This window comes from Pituophis catenifer, unplaced genomic scaffold (assembly GCF_029215685.1).
Source record: "Pituophis catenifer annectens isolate HBS135680 unplaced genomic scaffold, rPitCat1.0.hap2 SCAF_14, whole genome shotgun sequence".
In the NCBI taxonomy this organism is placed as follows: domain Eukaryota; kingdom Metazoa; phylum Chordata; class Lepidosauria; order Squamata; family Colubridae; genus Pituophis; species Pituophis catenifer.
The window spans coordinates 18657697-18680676 of NW_027256894.1; the positions used below are offsets into that span (position 1 = coordinate 18657697).

Here is a 22980-nt window from a genome sequence, read left to right on the forward strand (position 1 = left end):
TGACGGTCATTCTGGTGGCTTCTTTGGCTTCTAGTGTCAGACCTGGAAGCCATCTTTTACATTTGTGCCTTCAGGCCTGCCATATTTTCTACTGTGGGAAAATGGGAGGGGGGATTGTATAGAGTATAGGTGATAAGTAGTCAAAATAACATTCTCTTCTCAGAGAGTCAAGGACGCCTTGCCCTGCAGCTGTGATGAGGTGACTGGGAGGCATATCCAGTTTTGGATGGTGCCTGATTGGATCATGTGATGGACATGTGGGTGCTGGGCAGGGACTTGAACTTTCTTTTGGGTGGGGAAAACCTGGAAACTTTCAGATTCGGGTTTTCCCAGATGTGCCAATATGACATCTCTAATAAAATGGAACTTTGAGAAAATCCAAGCCTCGGAATTTTCTTTCATTAGGGTTGATAGCTGCTGATTTGTAACAAGGTGCTACAACCCAGTTTCCCCCCCCAAATAAGACATCCCCTGATAATAAGCCCAATCGGGCTTTTGAGCACATACCAATAAGGCCAAGCGCTTATTTTAGGGTTCAAAAAAATATAAGACAGGGTCTTATTTTTGGGGAAACATGGTACATCTCTAAAAGGTGATAGATTTCTCCCCAAACCAATCGGGCATAGAGATCATTATTTTTATCCTTAGAAACGCAGTAATTTCTGAAGAGAGATGTTTTTTAATTTTGTGTTCCCATTTGATGGCGTCAAATTGATGTTTTTTTTTTTCTTCTTCTTTTGCTCTTCCATATTTAGATGATCAGTCCCGTCTTTGGGGCAGTGAAGAAATACGAGCTGCTGCATCGCATGACCGGAGAAGGACTCTCGGTGGAATACTATTTCAGCCGGCAACCTTTTGCTCCTGACCCTCGCATGGTAGCTGTGCAGATCCAGATCTGCAATAACATGGCAACTGAAATGAAAAACATCCGTGTGACTGAGCCCAAACTTCTCTCAGGCATGCGTATCCAGGAGTTCAAGGAGATTGGTACGGGACATGTGTGCATAACGCTCTTTCTGGGATAAATGGTGAACAGTGTTGGGAAGGGAGGCATCGATAGGTGAGCCTAGGAGATACTCAAGGGATATGGTGACTCAGTGGCTAAGAGGTTGATCTTGTTGATCGAAAGGTTGGCAGTTCAGTGGTTCGAATCCTTAGTGCCGCGTAACGGGGTGAGCTCCTGTTATTTGTCCCAGCTTCTGCCAACCTAGCAGTTCGAAAGCACGTAAAAAATGCAAGAAGAACAATAGGGACCACCTTTGGTGGGAAGGTAGCAGCGTTCTGTGTGCCTTTGGCGTTGAGTCATGCCGGCTACATGACCAAGGAGACGTCTTCGGACAGCGCTGGCTCTTCGGCTTTGAAACGGACATGAGCACTGCCCCCTAGAGTCGGGAACAACTAGCACATATGTGCGAGGGGAACCTTTACCTTTACCTTTAGGAGATACTGATCACTGATAGAAGAGAATATTTGTAGCTTAGGTTGAGCTGTGGGGCCTTTGGTGCTGTATGACATTTCTTGCCCCAACTATGTAACCTCATCAGTGCTAGAGTAGAGAAGGAGAACTGGGGATTCCCCGTGCTCTCTGAGCTTGGTTGTTTTCTTGCAGACATTTCATGACCCAACTAGGTAACCTCATCAGTGCTAGCAGAGAGTGGGGTTGGCAGAATGGAGGAAAAGGAAGTGGAGAAAGAGAAGGAGGAGAACTGTGGGTTCTTCATACTCTCTGAGCTTGGTGGTTTTCTTGCAGACATTTCATGACCCAACTAGGTAACCTCATCAGTGCTAGCAGAGAGTGGGGTTGGCAGAGTGGAGGAAAAGGAAGTGGAGAAAGAGAAGGAAGAGAACTGTGGGTTCTTCATACTCTCTGAACTTGGTGGTTTTCTTGCAGCCGACTGAATTAGATGACATCATCTTTTGGTAGTGTAAGAAAACAACCAAGCTCAGAGAGCACCAAGGATCCCACCGTTCGATTTGAGCTACAGATATTCTGTTCTATAGATAGTGATCATTTGGCCAAGCTAATGAAAGGACCCTTCCATAACCTGTTGCTCCCTGGTGGATTGAAAGCACGGTTCCCAGCATTTTCTAATTTGGATGGAGTCATAATTCTGTCTACGTGGGAAATCCCACGTCGGAGAATACAGCATTTTAGTCCATGTGTTTAAGGGCTCCTTGGTGCTCTCTGAGCTTGCTTGTTTTCTTGCAAGACGTTTAATTACCCTAAATAGGCAACATAATCAGTGCTAGCGGTGGGTTTAATTTGTGGACAAGAAATGCAACTATTCCAGTGTATTTAGGCTTGCTTCTGGCCATTTTACATGCTTCACTGCATGCTGTTTGAGAGCTGAGGAAATCTCTTCGTTGCCCTGGTCTGGTAGAGGTGTATGTCAGCGCTCCAAACTATGATTTCCCCAGCGCTGACATGAATGAGTGGGGGGAAAAATGAAAGAGAAAGAACCTAGAAGTAGAAGTAATAGCTTGGCTTTTCACCCAGTTCTCTTCCCCGGCAGATAACGTCACCTAGGTGATGGGGGGAGGGGGGAATTCCTGTGACTTGAAGTAGCCGAGATGAAAGATGGACTTGGAAGATGGCCAATGAGATACTGAGATTTGAGGAACGGAAAGGGAGGGGTTTGGGATCAGAGGATCAGTTTCGGCTGCAAATGAGTTCAGGACTAGATCGTTATTCTTCAATAAATGAGAGATTTCATCAAAGACTTTGTGTTTGAGAATGAAATTTATTTGAGATAACATCGGAACCTGACAGTGTAGACAATGGCGCCTCTAACATCTTTCTCTGGCTCTTTTTTCCCTCCGCTTGCAGAGTCTCTGGCCCCTGGGGAAACGGTCAGTGTGGTGATGGGCATAGACTTTTGTGACTCTACCCAGGTGGCCAGTTTCCAGTTGTGGTGAGTACCTGCTGTAGTTCCTTTTGCTGCAGGGTTGTGCTTTTCGCAACTTCCTATACAGGACAGATGAGACTGAAAAACCGAAGGATGAGTCCTGCTGCAAGAGATCAAGAACTTACCAAGTCCTACTTTTGGTATTGTACAGATGACAACTAGATGGATTTAGGAAGTTTGTAAGGGGAGGAGAAAGGAACACGGGTGGCTCAGTGGCTGAGCTTGTCAATTGAAAGGTCGGCAGTTCAGCAGTTCGAATCCCTAGTGCCGCGTAACAGGGTGAACTCCTGTTACTTGTCCCAGCTTCTGCCAACCTAGCAGTTCGAAAGCACATAAAAAAATGCAAGTAGAAAAATAGGGACCACCTTTGGTGGGAAGGTAACAGCTTTCCGTGCACCTTTGGTGTTGAGTCATGCCGGCCACATGACCACGGAGACATCTTCGGACAGCGCTGGCTTTTCGGCTTTGAAACGGAGATGAGCACCGCCCCCTAGAGTCAGGAACGACTAGCACATATGTGCGAGGGGAACCTTTACCTTAAGGGGAGGGGGAAAGGTAATGTGACTGCTTTTCAGGGCTGCCCTCCAGCAATTTATTGTGATTGTGGAGGTAGCAACCAAGCCATCAGATTACAAGTCTGCAGAGTCCATTGAAGGTCAATGATTGGTCCAATCCTCCATGAGGATTTGCCTAGCCCTGTGTTAAAAATGGATGGGCATCTCCACCTGTGATGGGAATCAATCCCGTAATTACAGTCCAAACTAGGACTCAGCAATCATTGGGGGGATTAGTGGACACATTTGGGGCTTTGTGAGGATGTTACAGGCACTCTTAAAATTGATTGCTTTCAGAAGTCTTCCCCGTCCCAATGAGTTCAGTTGATTGATTATACAGGTAGTCCTTGACTTATGGCCACTTAGTGAGCCCAACATTTCTGTTGCTTAAGGGCGATATTTGTTAAGTGAGTTTTGCCCCATTTTTACGACTTTTCTTTCCGCAAGTTGAGAAGAGTTAATAACTTAGTAACCTGGTTGTGAAGTGAATCTGGCTTCCCCATTGATTTTTGCTTGTCAGAAGGGTGACCAAAGGGTGATCGCATCCAAATGTTACATAAAAATTCCTTTAGTAACCGTTCGAAGTCTCAAGACACTGAAAAATGTGACTTATGACCGTTTTTCACAGTTACGACCTTTGTAGACTCTTCCAGGGTCATGTGATCAAAATTCAGCCCCTTGGCCACTGGGGCCATATTTACAACGACTGCAGTGTCCTGCGATCCCCTTTTGCGACAAGCAAAGTCAACAGGGAAGCCAGATTCACTTAACAACCGGGTTACTAACTTGTCAGCTTTAGTGATTCACTTAACAACTGTGGCAAGAAAGGTCATGGAATGGAACAAAACCCGTGTCATATAAATGTCTTGCTCAACAACAGAAATGTTGGACTTAATTGAAGGATTACTGGTCATTCCCCCCCCCACCAGCTTTCTCTGCCAGCGCTGCATTTGTCTTGTCTTGGCAGCCCAGGGTTCAAAGTTTTGTCCTCTTTGCCTGCTGAGTCACAAGCTGAATCATAATCATCCCAGAGAGGTTGGGAAAAACAAAGCATCAATAAAGCAGCATTCGTGACTAAGCTCTCCCGTTAAGCTTTCTGTTTAAATATCGCTTTTTTATGAAATAGGTGTTTGAGAAAGTGATAGAAGAAGGAAAAGTTTAAAATCTCAGCTGGCAAGAAATGGTCTTGAAGAATTGCTTATACAGTGACCAAATCTTACGATTGTCTAGAAGCAGGTGTGAGTTTTAAGTGCTGTCGAAAAACCAACAAAATACTGATTGAGGTGTGGAATGGCAGATATCATTTTGAGTCTAAGCTGATGTTTCTCTATTCCACAATGTGATTTCAACTCCCTGAATTTTCAACCCAGGAGAAGCATGCTGGCTGGAGAATTCTGGCCATTAGTTCATCCATCTGCATGTCTTCCAAGTTTGGAAACGTATACTTAAACAAAACCTCCTTACAGGATCTTGGGAAAGTTATATACAGAGAATTTCCCTGTTCTAAAATACCAACAGTATAAAAGAATTTTAAACAGGGGAGCAGGAAACCGGTAGAAAGAATAGGAAGGGGAAAAAACAGCGGTTGTAAGAGACAAATTGCAGAGTTTTAGTGGTGATTTGGCAAATAATGTTAATTTCTCTAGACACTGTTAAATGCTAGCTCAGTTTGGCTGCTGTTGTTTCTGTCTCCAGCACACATACCCGCCAGTTCTACCTATCCATCCAATCGCCAGTTGGGGAGCTTATGGCTCCAGTGTTCATGAGCGAAAACGAATTCAAGAAGGAGCAAGGTAAGTGAGTTTGGGGGGTAGGAGAAACAGGGAAAGACTCAGCTACTTCATGGCGTTCGCATAAACAGCTTCACAAACCTCTGCTGAAGGAGATCCATGTTGACTTCTTTCATGCCTTTCTCCAGCCTCATATGAACTCTTCCGGTGGGCAGCCCCTCCAGGACCAAATCTCAGCGTTCCAGAACCCCACCCCCCAACTCCAAGTAAAGACTCTGAAGCAAGCATTTTTCAAAGTTCTATTTACTAGAATAGGTAAACTGGCACATCTGGGAAAACCCGAATCTGAGAGGTCCGGGTTTTCTCTCGGTAAATCAAAACCCCCAAAACCATCCCCTCACTCCTCAGTCGATCACATGCTCCAATCACCGTCCGTCCCATCTCGAGACAGCACTCCGACCACTCCTTCTCCAGATGCAGGATCGGCCTGACCTTGACCGACAGGAAGAATGCTATTATGTCTACAGGCAATCCCTCTACTAAATCCCCCCTCCTACTTTCCCACACAGGAGAAGGTGGCAGCATGGAAGCTTCTGGCCTAATATGGCTTCCAAAGCTGACAGGCATCCCCCCCCACTGCAGAAAAAAATACACCCTGAAAAATAAAACTGAATTGGTGGGAAACAGCCACCTCCCATGCTGCCACCAAGGGCCAGACAGACCCCAGCCTCTTCAAATGGGGGAGTGACCGTTTCCCACCGCTTCCAAAGTTGATCAGACTTCCTGTTCTGACCTAGGCTTCCTTAGAAAGTATAAAGCACAATCTTAGTCCTGGCAAAACCTCTTTTATTTACATGGCTTTGAATTATTGTCATTCCCAGTCCGCAAGGCTTCACAAACAGTCTTTCAGGGGAATGTTTATAAACACCCACCTTATCTCCCTTGGAATGCTGCCAGAGAACTAATTGCCAAACGCAGGGCAAGGCCAAACTTGGCACAGAGTCAAACAGAACTTTTCAAAGCTTGAACCAACCAGATGAACTAATTGCTTCCTGCAAAAGCTCACATCCCGTTCGCTCCTCTTTTATGTCTTATGGGAGGGGCCAATCATCTCCAAGCCTTACTCCCAAGTCAACCCTGTTTTCTTAATTGTTCCTGTCTTCTGGCAGCTCTGCGCATGCGCACACTGGGAACAGGCTCCCGCTGTTCTTCTGCCTCGCTGATGTCAGACTCCGGAGGCAGCACATAACTATCAGATGGCCTTGGTCCCCTCTCTGCCTCCGATGCAGAGCCCTCGTCTGAGCTTTTCCCAGCCCCCAAGACTGGCCCAAGTTCCTCCCCAACCTCCTCACTGTCTGACTCTGCTGCCAGCTCAGCTGGCTGCCAGCACACCACAACACTTCCTTGGGAGACAAATCTCATGGGAAATATACCTCTGAAGAACCATGTAGATGGGGTAGAGGTATTTGCAAGATATGGTCAAAGACATCAAGATGGTGGCCACCATCAAAGCTCTGCCTCCTTTTTATGTGCCTTTCAGATGTTTTTAAACCGTATTCTGCAAACACCCCCGATCGATAGATCGCCTTTCTTCGTTGAGGCCTATCTGTCTGTCCTCCAGTTACCCGTGCCACCTTCTCTTTCTCCTAAGCGTCTTGTGAATTTATTGTGGGCATCGCCCTTCCTTGGTCAATAGAGACATGGGAGAGGAGCCTCCTTCCCCAGAAGGAGAATAACCATTGCAGACCCCTCATGTTCTCCTCCTGCCCTGCTTGGCTGTAGGGACGGCACCCCTGGATTCTGCTGGTGCTAATTGTTGTGCTCTGTTCTTTTCCGCTGCCTCGTGCATTCTTCCTTTTTTTTTTTTCATAGAGCATCTGTTAAGGACGGTCGTGGGTAAGTGCCAGCCACAGATGCTACACACCTCTGCTCCTTTGGCCACATTCCTAGCTGCACTTCCCCAAATGCTTTCTTTCTTTCTTTCTTTCTTTCTTTCTTTCTTTTTCTTTTTCTTCTTTCTTTCTTCCTTCCTTCCTTCCTTTTTCTTTCTTTTCTTTCTCCCTTTCTTCCTTCCTTTTCTTTCCTTTTTCTTTTTTCCTTCCTTCCTTCCTCTTCCTTCCTTCCTTTTTCTTTCTTTCTTTCTTTCTTTCTTTCTTTCTTTCTTTCTTTCTTTCTTTCTTTCTATTTTTTTTCTTTTTCTTCCTTCTTTCCCTTTCTTTCTTTCTTTCTTTCCCTTCCTTCCTTCTTTCTTTTTCTTTTTTCTTCCTTCCTTCCTTCCTTTTTTTTCTTTTCCTTCTCCCTTTCTTCCTTCCTTTTCCTTCCTTTTTCTTTTTTCCTTCCTTCCTTCCTCTTTCTTCCTTCCTTCCTTTTCCTCTTTCTTTCTTTCTTTCTTTCTTTCTTTCTTTCTTTCTTTCTTTCTTTCTTTCTTTCTTTCTATTTTTTCTTCCTTCCTTCCTTCTTTCCCATTCTTTCTTTCCCTTTCTTTCTTTCTTTCTTTCCCTTCCTTCCTTCCTTCTTTTTCTTTCTTTCCTTTCTTCCTGCTGCCCAATCAGCCCTGCTGCTCGCCTGCCTCCCTTCCTGCCTGGCCCTAAGCACAGGCACTGCTTTTCCAAACACACTGATCCCACCCTTTCCCTCTTCCTGGTGCTAGGATGGCTTCTGTCTTGGACACCCTTCTTGCCTCTTTCTGCCGACCTGAGCCCCGCCCTCTGCTTCTCCTAGCTTCCTAATTAAAGATCAATACAAGTAGACCTCGACTTATCACCGTATTGGAGCCTGCCCATCAAAGTCATAAGTCGTGACGGTCATATTTTACAATTACACAATCTTTTTTTTTTTTTTTTGTAGTGGTTGTAAAGGCGCTGTGCGCGGTTGTTAAAAATTGCGGTCCTGAGTCGCAAAGGTGCTTTTTCAAAAGGCAGCCGGACTTCCTTTTTCCTTGAAGACATTTCGCTTCTCATCCAAGAAGCTTCTTCAGTCAGAACTGAAGAAGCTTCTTGGAGGAGAGGCGAAATGTTTTCAAGGAAAAAGGAAGTCCGGCTGCCTTTTGAAAAAGCATCTTTGCGACTCAGGACCGCAGTGTTTGTTTGCACCTTTGGGACAACCATGATCTAGACGCGGTCCTTGGTTCAGTAGGGGTGCAGTTTTGCCGAACACTGGAAGTACCGTAACTTTGGTTTTTTGGCAAAACTGTCGTCAAACCCAGTCGCATGACTGTGGGATGCAGAAAGCAGCGGTGTGCTCCTTTTGCCAGGCGCCCAAAATCTGATCGTGTGACTGCACTCCCAGGACACCATGCCTTGTTTGTTTGGGGGGATTTAATGTGTTGTCTGAATCCAGCCACTTCTGGTTAATATCAAGGTAACATGCCCTAGTGCAGGTGTGTCCAACCCTGGCAATTTTAAGACCTGTGGATTTCGATTTTTAGGATTTCCCATGCTGGGAGTTGAAGTCCACACATCTTAAAAGGGTTTGGGCACCCCTGGCCTAGTGGACTGTGTGAATCCAGTCTAAGGCTTCCAGCATGGTTGTTCCTTAGCTTCTCTCTGCCTACCTCTGCATGTCTTTTATACCTTGCTTCTCACCACAAGCCACGTCAGATAGATTTCTTGATAAGAGGGATTGGGGTTGGGTTTTGAGCCCCTTGCTGTTGCTTCCATCCCGGTCGCCTTCCTGCCCTCCCGTGTCTTGGACAGACCCTCTGGCATTTCCTGGGCTGCTGTTGAGCACCAGACTTTTCTGCATGCCCCCCCTGAAGCACCTCTTGGCATGAGAACTTCACTCTTCAGGCCCAATTCACAGACGAGCCCTCTAATTCCTGCAAAGCTGGCTCCACTAATTAACTAAACCTACTTTTTTTAAGTTGCCCGTTCCCGTGGCTAATGAAAAATACTAATTCTGGAATGGTGCTTGATATGAAAAAGGTTCCTGTGACTTTTGAAGGGTCTCCACTTAGGGTTGAAAATGCAACAATTCTCGAGCGAGTACAACACGTTCCACAAGAGCTTGCATGTTCAGACATGATTTTGACTGGCCAATTGGTTCCACTTCACTTTGGAGAGCTTTAACTGGTATCTTTCGTTTAGCTAAACTGCAGGGAAGGCACCATTTTGGATTCTCACGTCAAGGAGTAAGCTAGGATTGTTTGCTTGCTTGACTTATGGCTGTCTTTCCTTAAGAGAGGTTGTTGACTTGTTCCAGGCATGATACCCTGGTGAGAAAGGTTGGGTTGAAGGACAGTGATTGACCCAAAGTGACCCTTTCCATAGCTAAGGGTGGGTTTCAATGTAGATCTCCCAGTCCTAGTTTGATGATCTGGGCTGAATAACAATGGCAATTTCATGACCTATGGACTTCAACTCCCAGAATTCCTGAGCTGACTCCATGCTGACTCAGGAATTCTGGGAGTCGAAGTCCACAGATCATAAAATTGGCATTGCCAGGAATGGGCTCCTGGGGGTTCGGGCGATCCTCTAGCCAAGGATTGTCGGGGTTCGGCGAACCCCCAAATGCTACCCCTGGCTGGCCACGCCCACCCCTCCGCTCCCCTCCCTTCCCCGGAGTAGCCACGCAGCCCGTTCATCATTCCAGGTAAGTGCATGGGCCGCACGGAGGGTCTGGGAGGACAAAAAACGGGCCTACCAGAGGTTCTGGAAGTCCGGAAATGGGCCTGTTTCTGGCCTCCGGACGGCCTCTGGAACCTGGGGAGGGTCAAAAACAACCCACCCACCCCCGTGGTGCAGGCAGCCAACTAGGCCACGCCCATCCAGCAATGGGGCAGCGAACCCGTTGCTAAAGGATCTGAAGCCCACCTCTGGGCATAGCTGCCCATCCCTGCACAAGATGGCATCCATTTTGAAACACATTAGTCCACGAAGGGGGAATCAGTTCACAGTGCCCAGTAAAGGTAAATCCACAGCTTAACAGCCATTCACTTAGTGGCCATTCAAGTTACAACGATGCTGGAAAAAAATGCCTGAATTGTTATGGTTTTTGTCTTTTTTAACCTCCAGGGAAGCTAACAGGGATGAGTGAAATCACAGAGAAGCTGACTCTCCCGGACACCTGCCAGAGTGACCACGTGATTGTGCAAAAGGTGACGGCGGCTGCAAATGTTAGCCGGGTGCCCTGCGGTTCGGACAAAGAGTACAGGTGAAGAAATGGCTGCTGTTTTTTTTCCTAGTCCTGGCCGCCTTTATTGGATCCTCTCTTGAATGGAGAGATTCCTTGGATCCATTGCAGATCCTCTCTTTGGAAGTACGTCTTCTGGACATCTCACTATTTTGCTAAAGATTTTGAGCCCAAAGAGAGCCAGTCTGATCTAGCGCAGAGGTCTTGAAACTTGGCAGCTTTAAGACTTGTGGACTTCAACTCCCAGAATTCTCCAGCCAGCATAGCTGGCTGGAGAATTCTGGGAGTTGGAAGTCCACAAGTCTTAAAGCTGCCAAGTTTCAAGACCTCTGGTCTAGTGGTTAAGACACCAGGGTAGAAAGCAAGGGACTGTAAGTTCTAGTCCCACTTTAGGCATGACAGACGAGTGGGTGACTTTTAGCCAATCACTAGGAGACAGTGAATTCTAGTGCCACTTTGGGCATAAAAGCTGGTTGGGTGACTCTGGGCCAATCACTGGGAAACTGTGTTCTAGTCATGTCTTGGGCATGAAAATCAACTGGATGATTCAGTAATGAAATCTGAACCGGTTTGTTACTAATTCGCTGGCCGTGCATGTGTGCTGCATGTGCAGTGCGCGCCAAACACAAACTGTACACACCAAAAGGAGGCATGGGAAGGTAAGTAGAACAGCGAGGGGGAGGATCAGCTGTTCCGCGCGGTTTAGATTCACTATAAAGCAGGATTTAAATCGTGCGGCACAGCTGATCATCAGAAATACCGGTTCGGAGGAACCGTTAGCTTTTTTTACTACCGGTTCGCCGAAACCGGTGCGAACTAGTAGCATTTCATTACTGGGATGATTTTAGCCCAATGCTCAGTGTTTGTCAACCGTGGCAAGTTGAAGATGCGTGGACTTCCAACTCCCAGAATTCCCCAGCCAGCCAAGGTTGAGAAACACGGAGTATTTAGAGCATTCTGACCTTGCTTGAAAACTCCCGATTTCCTTTCTCCAATCATCTTTTGCCTTTTTTAGCCTTGCTGGTTTCTACCTTGGAGATGATGGGCATTCGCATTCAATACATTCAGAAAGCTATATTGGTTAGGAGCGTTATTCCATTATTTGCAGCCACTCTTAAATGTTTTTGTTGCCGTTTTTCTTGGGTGTTTTTCTCCCGTCCAGGTTCGCAGCTAAAACAGTGAGCGGCGAGTGTCTCATCTTGATCACGTTGGAGAAGAAATCGGACAACTCGGCACAGCTTACCATCAACAGTGAGAAGATGTTGATTGGTACCATGCTGGTGAAAGACATCATCCACTCCTTGACCCAGGAGTGATGGAGATGGGGTTGGGAGTTCCTGATCTCCCAGGAATATCAATCATCCTAGCCTATGCTTCTGTTGGCTGAGGCCTACACTCCAATGTTTCTGTTAGTTGCGGTTGTAGTCCACATGGAAAGCAATGCTTGGAGGAGAGTGAAGCTGTGTGTGTGTGTGTGTGTATGTGTGTGTGTCTCTGTGTTTAGAACACAGGGGAAGATTCCTGTGACTCCACTGCCTTTGTTGTGTAATGCCCTCCCTGATCACTCCATTCTTCCGTTCCAAAGCTCTATTTATTATGAGCAGAGACTGTTCAATAAAATGGCTTCTTGGATTTGGTTTCCGTTTACTGGCTCTATTGTAGCAAAAAAATTAGTTAGGACGACAGGATTTAAGCCACTGGTGAAATTCAGCTGGTTCTATATGGTTCGGGCAAACTGGTAGCGCCGGTGGTGGGAGGCTCCGCCCACCCACCCGGACAGCATCACGTCACGTTTTTGACCCTGTGCGCATGCACAGAAGGCTCTGCGCATGCATGGAGGAGGCACGCATGCGCTTACATTTGCAAACCGGTAGCAAAGGTAAGTGAATTTCACCCCTGATTTAAGCCAACTTCTTTTTACTCCGTGATTCATCCTTCTAACTGCTGGGGTATGCATTGTTTATTTAACATAAGAAAAGTACATCAGTAGCGGATGGTTGAAGGACAGCAGAGGCAGAGATAACAACTCCCAGGTGCTAAAACTACAGGAATTTAATTTGTAGAGTGTGTTTGAGAAGATTTTTTTCTTTCTTTCTAGGAATTCCGAAGGCAAAGAACAAGTTTGGGAAATGAAGGGCAGCTTTATCCTAGACAAATGTTCAGACCAGATTCCGTGGTTTAGCAGGTCATTAAAAGATGGTTGCAGGTCTCTTTGTTTTAAACAAAGCATCAGCAAAGCGGACAGTGAGTGCAGTGGCCTAGAGGTGGAGCTCTTGCCTCACAATCAGGAGGTTGCGAGTTCGATCCTAGGTAGAGGCAGATATTTCTCTCTCTGGGCACAATGAGAAAATACCTGCTGAACAAAACTCCGCATTGGTGACAGGAAGGGCATCCAGCCATTAAAACACTCTGCTAGCTCCATTCAGTTGCCCACCCCGCAAGGAATTATGGGGTTGTTAAAAGATGATCTAGCAAAGTAGAGCTTGAATTTCGAATTTTAAAAACAGGTTTGCTTGTTGTCTCAATTGGGCTTAGATTTCCCTACAACCAAAATCCGAAAGGTCTCTTTCAGGTGATGGATGCATTCATACAAAGTAGAACTAAAAGATAGTCAGTCACCAAGAGGCTCTATGAAGCACCCTCTATTTTGCATTTTATGCCTCCCCCAAGCCCCAAGCCAATCCGTATGGATTGCTTTTATTTTGAAGGCAACTATTTTTACCCCCCAACTTAAGGTATGTCTGTGCGTGCATGCCTACACATCTTCACAGCCCTATTGGTTGTGGGCTGCACGACAGTCCCAGTTTTCTGATGTGACTCCTTGGGAAAATGGATTGCCCACCTCTGTTCTATAACAAACCTTTGTGGCCAGCTGCCTTTGTCTGTTGTTTCCTTGAGCTCCTACAGTACCTGATAAGCTGGTTGTAAATCAGCACTCCTGTTGACTGACAGGGGACCTGTTTCCCAGGCATAGAATAGAATAGAATAGAATAGAATAGAATAGAATAGAATAGAATAGAATAGAATAGAATAGAATAGAATTCCTTATTGGCCAAGTGTGATTGGACACACAAGGAATTTGTCTTTGGTGCATACGGTCTCAGTGTACATAAGGAGAATAAAATACATTCATCAAGAATCATAAGATGCAACACTTAGTGATAATCAAGGTTACTAATAAGCTATCAAATTGTACTAGCAAACAAAAACAATATAAATTGAAAGATATAAGCAACATGGCTATAGTAATAAGTGGGAAGAGATAGATACTAATAAGGAAGAGAAGAATAATAGTAGTGCAGACTTAATAACTAGTTTGACAGTGTTGAGGGAATTATTTTAGCAGAGTGATGGCATTCGGGAAAAAACTGTCCTTGTGTCTCGTTCTCGTGTGCAGTGCTCTATAGCATTTTGAGGGCTGGAGTTGAAACAATTTATGTCCAGGATGCAAGAGGTCTGTAGATATTTTCACAGCCCCCTTTTGACTGGTTATTATTCAATCATTATTCACTCCAGTACAGAGAAATCTCCAGAGGATGGGCTCCAGCGCAAGTCTGAAAACCCAAGAAGACTAAACCTCTGGTCCCGGTGACCGACCCAGATTGGATCTTGCCTTCAAATATATTGGATCCTCCTTCTTCTTCTTGTGCCATATCCATCATCAGACATTGGCGATTATGTTGGCAATCCTATTTTTGTCAACAGCCGCATGAAAAAGTGCTGCTGAGTTTTCTCCAAACCAGTCCCTTAGGTTTTGAAGCCATGATGATCTTTTTCTGCCTGGGCCTTCGTTTGCCTTCAATCTTTCCTTGGAGGATTAAAGTGAAGGATGCTGTATTTTTCTGGGTGTTGCATCACATGTCCAAAATATTCTAACTTTTTGCTTTTTAATAGCTTTGATGATTTCCCTTGGCTTTCCCAGAAGGCTTATCACCACCTCGTGATTTTGTTAAACCAGTTTATACATAACAGCCATCTGCAAATTCACATTTCAAATGCTTGCTAGTTTCTTCAAGTGCTTTTCTATCAGAGACCAACTCTCCACTCCGTAGAGCAGGATAGAAAAGATGTAACATCTGACAAGCCTGATTTTCAGTCTTTTGGATCCTGGGACATATTTATTCGCCTTCACCCGTGAGGCTTATTCATTTTATTTTAACTACTGAGCTGTAACCATTTGAAGCTCCAGGCTTACGAAGGCGACTTAATTTCCAGGCTCAAAAAGGCCTGCAGGTCACAAATGCCAAAATCTGCGAAAGCCAGGCAGCTTTTTTGGAGTTGACCTCAAGGAAAGTAAAAATGGAGGAAATCAATTGAAATTCTGCAGCTCCTTTCTGCTTCAGCTGTTGGGTTACCAGAGTTCCTCTAATAATGCAACATTTCCAAGATCAGACTTACTCCCTGCAAACCCTTCCTTTACAAGTTTCCCATTTCTAGATTTAATTTGTCATTATCTAGTTGTTAGTTCAGCCTCTGCCTATGAATGCACTTTCCCTTCAATTGGTATTTGGCTGAGGTTAAATGCCTTGCAGTTATCTAGCAAGTAAATGTCAGATAAGGGGTTTTCTGGGGGGTTATAATTAGATACCCCTCCTAATCGCCCATAGCCTGTAATTTTTGCTTCTTGCAGGGCACTAAAGGATCGTGGAGTTTCTTTGGGGAAATCGAAACTCCATCCATGTACGCGGATACCAGTACATTCATAGTTGCATTACCCATGGTTTACTCATCAACCAGGATTTCATCAAACCGCCACTTAGAACAGAACGCACCCCGCCTCCTCTTTCTTCCAGAACATCCTCTTGTATAAAGCAAAGACAGGAAAATAAACCTTTATTTTTTTTTAAAAAATCCTAAATCGCCAGTATTTAAAAACACACACACACACACACACAAACAGCGCACGCTCTTGGCTCCCTCCCGAGCGAATCCCGCAACCGCTTTCCCCAAATATAAAACCTTTTGCACGGTTCTTTCTTTATATCAAAAATATAAATTCTTTTCTTATCTCTTGCACGTTATCACCCACGACGGTTGAAATGGGACCTTAATCGATACACGTTCCCGACTTTTTGTGTGTGTGTGTGTGCTTGCTTGCTTTTTAAAAGTTTGCTCGGCAAAAAAAAAAAGGGGGGAGGGGGAATGAATAATCGGGGTCTCCCCCACCACTCCCCCGTTTTGCAACCGCGCAACTGTATATTGGGGGGGCTGCATATCCCCTTGCTCGCTGCAAGACACGGTCTCCGTGCACCCCGTGTTCGGCTTTCCAACCCCCCCCTCCCGCGGGTGCACGTGGGTGCCAAGCCCACCCTCTCCCTTTCCACGGGCGTGGGTGCGAGAGAAGGAGGGGAGCGTCCAAGAGGAGCGTTTGCAAACTCCGGGCGCGCGCGCAAGGCGGGGGGGGGGAAGAAATCCTCTTTGGGTCGCGCGCGGGCGTGGTGCCCTTTTTTTTTTTTTTTTTGTGCGCCTCGAGCTCTGCGACCCGCCCCCCGGAGCTATAAGTCTCCCGCGCCCGGCGCTCGTGCGGGATTTCCGGAGCATTGACTCGACATGGCTTTCCCGCCCCCGGTGAGTCGAGGCGAGGCGAGGGAGCCTCGAGCCCTTGTGCGCCTTTGGCCCGGGTTTAGGGCTCCCTTCCCTCCCGAGGCTGCTTTGCAAGCTTGAGGAGCCCCTCCGCCCTTAATCTTCCTTGCCGGTGCTTTCTCACGTTTCTTAGCAGACACGTGTCTTTTTATTCCCTTGCTTGCTTGTTTGCACGGGAGCGCTTGCCTGGGAAGAGCCGGCCGTTGGAGGAGGAGGAGGAGGAAAAGAAGAAGAAGAAGGAGTTTCTTGCAAAAAGGCCCTCCAGGGTTTTGGGTCTTTCACGGGTTGTGGGTTTGGTTTCCCTCCCTTCTCCCGACACGTGCCAGGAACGCGCTGCCGGCTCTCTCCTTTCTCGGCTGCCCGTTTGCCTGCCCGCCCTTGAAGGGTCTCCTGCTTCGAGGGAAGGGCTGCGCTAGAGGACCTCGGCGGGGCCCCCTTCCCGACTCCCGTTGAGCGAGGGGTGGCGGTGCCTAATTGGCTTAAACCCAGTTTCATGGTTTGTAACGAGATGCGTTCGCTTCAAAGCACGGCTTGGTTTCCCCTTTCGGGATGTTGGGTTTGTGTGCGCCACACGGTGCATTTGGTTATTCGTGGGTTCATAGGGAGTCACGCCTAAAATATATATATATATATACCACACATATGTGTGTGTGTGTGTGTATCTATTTTCTTACTTTTTCGTAGTAAAGTAAGAATGTAAGTAAAAAGTATGTGTGTTTTTCTTTTAGCCAGGTTTTTCCTACATAACCAAGATTTTTCTACAGCCCTAGCTCAAAGAAAAACAAATATATATATATATATATATATACAGTTAATATATATATATATTTAATACAGTTAATAATATATATATATATATATACACACATATATATATATATACACACACACACACACACACACATATATATATATATATATACATACATACATACATACATACATACATACATACATACATATATCTGCATGGTTCTGTCTCTCCTCCCGTTATATATCTGGGTTTCCACACAGCTGCTGCTTTCCTCCCCTTTTCTTAAGCCGCTGCCCCATAATATTTCCCCCCCCCCTGCCATTTTCTTTGTTTCCAAAGGACAAATTTGGGTTGGGTGGTTGTTTTGCTTTAGCCTCAGCCAAAGAGAGGAACTTCCCTTGCGAGTCCACCATTTGCCATGGTGAGAGGCTTCCTCCAGTTGTTTTGGGGGTGCCAGAGGCCTTCAAAAGCGGCCCTTGTGGGGGTGTTCCCCAAGCCTCCCAGCTGCAAATTCTGGGGGTTACCCTGGGCCAGAGGGAATAAGGCTCCATTTTTAAAACATAGGGCTGGGCTTTGAAAAGGTTGGTTGTGTTGGGTTAGCAAAAAGCTTGGAATGGGTAGGGGTATTATCTTCTTTGCTTACAGTAAGAAGGGGGGGGGGGTCCAACCTTGGCAACTTTTAAGACTTGTAGACCTCAACTACCCAGAACCAATGATAGTTCATTTGGAACAGAGAGGGACAGAAGAAAGGGGAAAGGAGAGGAAGAAAGGGAGGGGAAAATAAAAGTAGGAGAGAGGGTTAGAAAGGGAGGAAGAGGGGAGGAGTGGGGGGGAGGAGAGGAGGGGAAGGGGAGGAGGAAAGAAGAAAGAAGAGGATAGAAGAAAGGAGGGGAGAGAAAGAGGGGAGAAGGAGAGGAAGGGTTGTAAAATAAGAGATGGAATGGTAGAAGAGCAATCCCGAGTATACTTTTAATTTTCTTTAAGGATGAAGAATAAATTAATATAAAAGTTAAAAGATAATATGTATGATTAATAATGGACCAGAGATTGTACATTTAAGTATGTTTATGAGAAATAAAAATAAAACTTTCAAAAAACAAGCTAGTTCATTGGGAACCAATGGTAGTTAAAAGTTGGGAGCTGACATCCTGGTTGCAGAGAGAAAAAACTTCCAAATCAATATTAATGGTGCTGGGTTAGCAATGGTGAGGGATAAATTCATGCCATTTTGGGAAAAAATAAGCTGTAAAGCAGGAGCGTCCAAACCTTGGCAACTTTTAAGGCTTGTGGACTTCAATTCCCAGAATTCCCTAACCGGTATGTAGAGTTCATGGGGAGCATGGCTGAGTGGGGAATTCTGGGAATTGAAGTCCACAAGTCTTAAAAGTTGCCAAGGTTTGGACGCTCCTGCTTTACAGCTTATTTTTTCCCAAAATGGCATGAATTTATCCCTCACCATTGCTAACCCAGCACCATTAATATTGATTTGAAAGTTTTCTCTCTCTGCAACCAGGAGAACCAACATGTCAGCTCCCAACTTTTAACTACCATTGGTTCCAGACTTGAAGCCAACATATGTGGTTGATTTTTGCCCCCAGTGCAAACTGGCTTGCCCCAAATTTTATTCTTGCAACTTAATTCCCTCTGTTAATTTGGGCCTTTTATGTAATTTAACTTTAAAAAAAAAAATTAAAATAACGAATGTGACAGATAGGAGTTTCCCTTTCAAATGGCCTCTTGCATTTTACCCTCCCTTGCATGCGAAGAAGCCTATGTGAGGTTGAGGTATTCTTAAAAATGGGAGCTGTCCCAGGAACAATCCTTATTCCCTAAATACCCTTGAAGCCATTACAAGATTTTGAAGACAAGGAGATGGGAGGGAGTTGCCGGATTTTCAGTTGAGAACAGCTGCTGCTTTTTAAGTGTAGATGTTGGGGCAGCAGCAGAATCTGGCATCAATTTTTGTGCCTCGTGATCGGTTGCAACTCAGCCATATGGGAAAATGCATATCTGCAGCAATATTACATTTGTTTTCGTGAAGCCCAAGCCGGCTTCAGAATTAATTGCAGGCTTTTGCAGTCTATTTTACTTTCTCTGCTTCAGCAAGTTTTAATAGCAGCGTGAGAAATTCCTTGAGCCCCCACAGCTTTAAAAGAACTAGAGGAGGTAACAATTTTTAAAATAGATCTGTATCCAGGGGACTTTCAGACCATACACACTTTTGAGACCTTTACTAGGGAGTAAGGACTATAAATTTATTACTGAGTCAGATTTCATATAGTACGACTAGTTTCATCTGATATAGGGACTTTAATCCCAGAAAAGGAGATAGATAGATAGATAGATAGATAGATAGATAGATAGATAGATAGATATACATACAAGTAATCCTCATTCACTGACTGCCTCTTTTAGTAACCATTTGCAGTTGCAAGGATGAAAAAAATATTTTACCATCAATCCTGGCATTTATCACCTTTGCAGATCTGCAAAGCGAAAGGAAGCTGAAATCGGATTGTAACCAAACTGTGGTGTCACTTAGTGACTGCTTCACTTAACAACCAAATGGGCCAGTCCCTGTTGTTAACTAAATGAGGATGACCTGTATGCATGTGTGTAAGAGACCAACTTGTTCTATGAGTGTAATATCAAGCCGTTGTAATTATAAAAAATAAAAATCCAGAATTGGAGAGGATTTTTGAATTTCAAAATCTTGACTGACCATTTCATAGTTGGGGGAACTAAGGCTTAAACGGCTTGGCCACTATTTTTTTTTCCTCCCCATCATTATGTTATTAATGACACAGTCATTTGTGATGATTCAGCAGCGGCATTGAGTGTAATTGGTGTCTTGGTATAAATGGGAAAGTATTTCCTTTGCCATTGCTGTAATAACTTCCTGCTCTCCCCTTTTGCTATGTAATCTAGCCTTGGAAAGGCAGAAAATCATGGCGACTCCATTCTAAGGTTTCGGGGCGCAGAAAACCTTGAAATACAGTGTACTAACTTAATAGCTGCACTAATTCACATTTTTTTTCAATCTAGCTTCTGTCTTTGTACACTCTCTTATTAAAGTGGGGAGGGAGGGAACCTTGCTGGTTTGGCCCAAAATAATTTGGGCATGGATAGGAAAATACTGCACTGATATTAATAATTCAGTTTCTACTCCAGGTGGTAAAAATTTGCAGTTATTTCAGACTATAGGACAGTGTTTCTCAACCTTGGCAACTTTAAGACGTGTGGACTTCAAAGCTCAACCAGCATGGCTACCTGGGGAATTCTGGGAGTTGAAGTCCACACATTTTAAAAATTCCCAAGGTTGAAATACCCTGTTATAGGATAATTAGAAGTTAATGTGTAATTTTTAATTACTGCTGCTAATAAAGAATTGGCAGTAGTAACTTATTACTTTGGGTTGTTTTGAATTAGTGTCTGGATGGGTCTCTGCAGTTTTCTTGGCAAAGTTTGCCATTGCCTCCTTTCTAGGGCTGAGAAAGAGGGACTGGCCCAAGGTCACCAATTGGCCTTGTGCCTAAGACAGGACTAGAACTCCCTGTCTCCTGGTTTCTAACCTAATGCTTTAATCACTACACTAAACTAGCTAACAGCATGGCAGATAATTAAGTTTGTTGCTTAATGCAATTTATGCGTGAACGTCGTTCAACGTCGTTGTATGCACAGGGAAGGGAGCAACAGGGAATGCACAAACTAGAGAATGGATTTAATAAGTGTGTCTGGGACAGTGTTTGCCATAATTCTGCTGAAAACAACAGAAACTACAGTAGACAACAGTGCACAGAATTTGGGAAGGGCGGTGCAAAATTTTGCTCTCAAGCAGGCCATTGAGAAATCAATGAGTAGGAAGAAAGTTCATTGTACATTAATTGATTTAGATAATGCACATGAAAGCAAGCAAGAATTATGGAATAAGGTGCATAATAAGGTGCATGAATATGGAATTGCAAGGTTGCCTGCTTAATGCGGTGGAAGTGTTACATGGTGGAAATTAAACCTGTGAGATAAAATGGACAGCTTAGTGACGTCTCCTCGGTTGCTTAATGCAGTTATTAATAAATGTATAAGGAGCGCTTGTGATGTTGGAGGTTTGTTGGTTGTGAAGCTCGTTGTAGGTTGCTAATTTATTTATTGCAAATGTTTCCATGCTATTAGTCATATGACTCGGTGGCTTAAGGCATAACATCCAGTACATACACATTACAATAAATTAGCATTTATTATTTTGGTAGTAATATGTATACTATTAACTTAGTTTCATTGTAATTTTACTAGTACCATAAAACCTTAACAGCGAGCAGCAGATGGTGCTGTAGTTTTAACTAAGAATGTGAGTGATTTGCAGCACATGTTAGTGGATTATATGATGTAACCATGGATGTGAGCATTTCTGAATCAAAAGACCAAGGAAGTTTGTGGTTGGATGGAGTTGATGAGATCCTGAAAAAAAAGAAATTAGAATTTTACTGGACAAAAGGAAGGAAGGAAGGAATGGTTCTATAGAAATGACTTTGGAGAAAGAAAGCATAATATTAGCCCTTAAAACGTTAATTAATTTTTATTCATCTAAATTGTAGCCTCAGAACAGAACTTTATATCTAATTTTATATAACTTCCCATCTCACAATTGACTTGGGTGGCATACAACACGGTTAAAAAAACTTAAATGAATAAATAAGCAAGTATTGTCATTGTAAAAACATTAAAAAGCTATACAAGGCAAAGCAAAAAAGAAATATAGGCCAAGAGATGTTAATAATTGATAATAGGAGAGCCACCTCAAGAATTGAATAATAATTCTTAATTTTTTGCCTAAAGAAATTTAAATGTCCAGCTTAACGCTCTTTGTTATAAAGAGGAGGGGGAAACGCTGGCAGGTTTTCAAAATTCTATCACTGGAAATGGTATCAGTAAAGTCAAATCCCAGTGTTTGTAGACTCCGTTTCCTAATCTGAAAAGCTTGACCACGGCACGGTGGAATTAAGAATGAAAAGGGCATGCAAAACCATACTGAATAAGGTTGTTATTAACTACTCTTAATTATGTTTCACTTTTCCTCAGACCTTAATTTGCTAGTTTAAGATTTCAGTTTACGGTTTCCTATTCCCTACATTGTAAGGGTAAATCAGTAAATATATGTGTACAGAAATCTTGATTCAAGTTGGATGCAACCCTTTGTATTTCAGGTGCTTTCAAAGCAAGCTTTACAAAGTTCGTGGCTTAAATCTTTATTTTTCTGCCCTTTTTCTCCTAGAAGGACGGTGTTGCAAGGATCACCAAGGATTGCTGGAATAATTCGGATGTTCCAGCTCTCACCACATGCAGCAATGCTGACATTTTTCGACGAATAAACGCCATGCTCGATAATTCTCTTGACTTCAGTGGGGTCTGTACAACTCCCATCACAAAGGAAAGACGAGAGCTAGGTGACCTCATGAGTAAATATCATTCTACATTCAAATCTTACATTATTATTAGACATGACTTAAAAGTATTTGTGATTTCCAAAATTGTTCAGATGGCTTATATCTTTCCTCTACCACCCCATCACTTATTGGGTGCTTTTCATTTCTGTTGAATTTTACCTGGCATAATCCCTAAGTAATATGCTTTGGAGGCTGGGGATTATGGGGTTGAAGTCCAGCAAATCTGGAAAAAGAATATCGGGGAGTAGAGAGGCAACCCCCTTAATAAGGTGGGGTTATCTTCAGTATCTTTAGCACAGCAATCTACTATTGGGCAGGAAAGGGGAAAGATCATTGTTTCAAACCCATAACTTTGATTTAACGGGGTCATTACCTCTCACCAAATTCAGAATTGGGATAGTCTTCAGTTCGGATCCAACCGCTGCAGTTTTAGCATTAAATGACCTTGAACTTTGAAAGGTAGCCCAGCAGGAGTTGGATCACAGTAGGCTTCTGAAGAAGGAGGAGGTCCTTTCTTAATTGGCGAGTAAGCTGATATTGTAGTAAGAGTAAGCAAAAAAACCCCACAGTTGACAGATTGATCATCTTTAAATTGATTCCAGATTTCTCTGTGTAATAGATAATTTTTAAAAGGGGAACTAAAAAGAGTCTCCATAAATTAGCTTCAAAAGGCGTACTCATGCTAGCTTGATTAAACTAGGATTATTGCAAAACGTGTGTAAAATTCCAGGGGTCCTTAGGTTTCTCTTTGAAAATAAAGTAGTAGTAGATTTATTGACTTGTGTTTGAGTCGGGGAACCCAAATTCTACACTTTGGGTATAAGTTTGCCCCAATTCCATTTTTTCTTTATCTACCAATTAAGTTAGACTTCAGTAATACTT

General features: G+C 44.1%; 1 protein-coding gene across 4 annotated transcripts in view; it reads left to right on the forward strand.

Annotated features, from left to right (window-relative positions):
* AP3B2 (adaptor related protein complex 3 subunit beta 2) overlaps positions 1-11952 on the forward strand; it is a 44214-nt gene extending 32262 nt beyond the window's left edge. For 3 of the 4 annotated variants that reach the window (XM_070953282.1, XM_070953283.1, XM_070953285.1), the window contains 5 exons: positions 756-987; positions 2828-2912; positions 5156-5253; positions 10203-10341; positions 11483-11952. In XM_070953282.1, coding sequence (XP_070809383.1) covers positions 756-987; positions 2828-2912; positions 5156-5253; positions 10203-10341; positions 11483-11636 — 708 coding nt within the window. In that variant the 3' untranslated portion in view covers positions 11637-11952. Of the gene's footprint in view, positions 1-755; positions 988-2827; positions 2913-5155; positions 5254-10202; positions 10342-11482 lie in introns of those variants that run through there. The other variant, XM_070953284.1, reaches the window with a different exon arrangement.
* The last annotated feature ends 11028 nt before the right edge of the window (positions 11953-22980 follow it).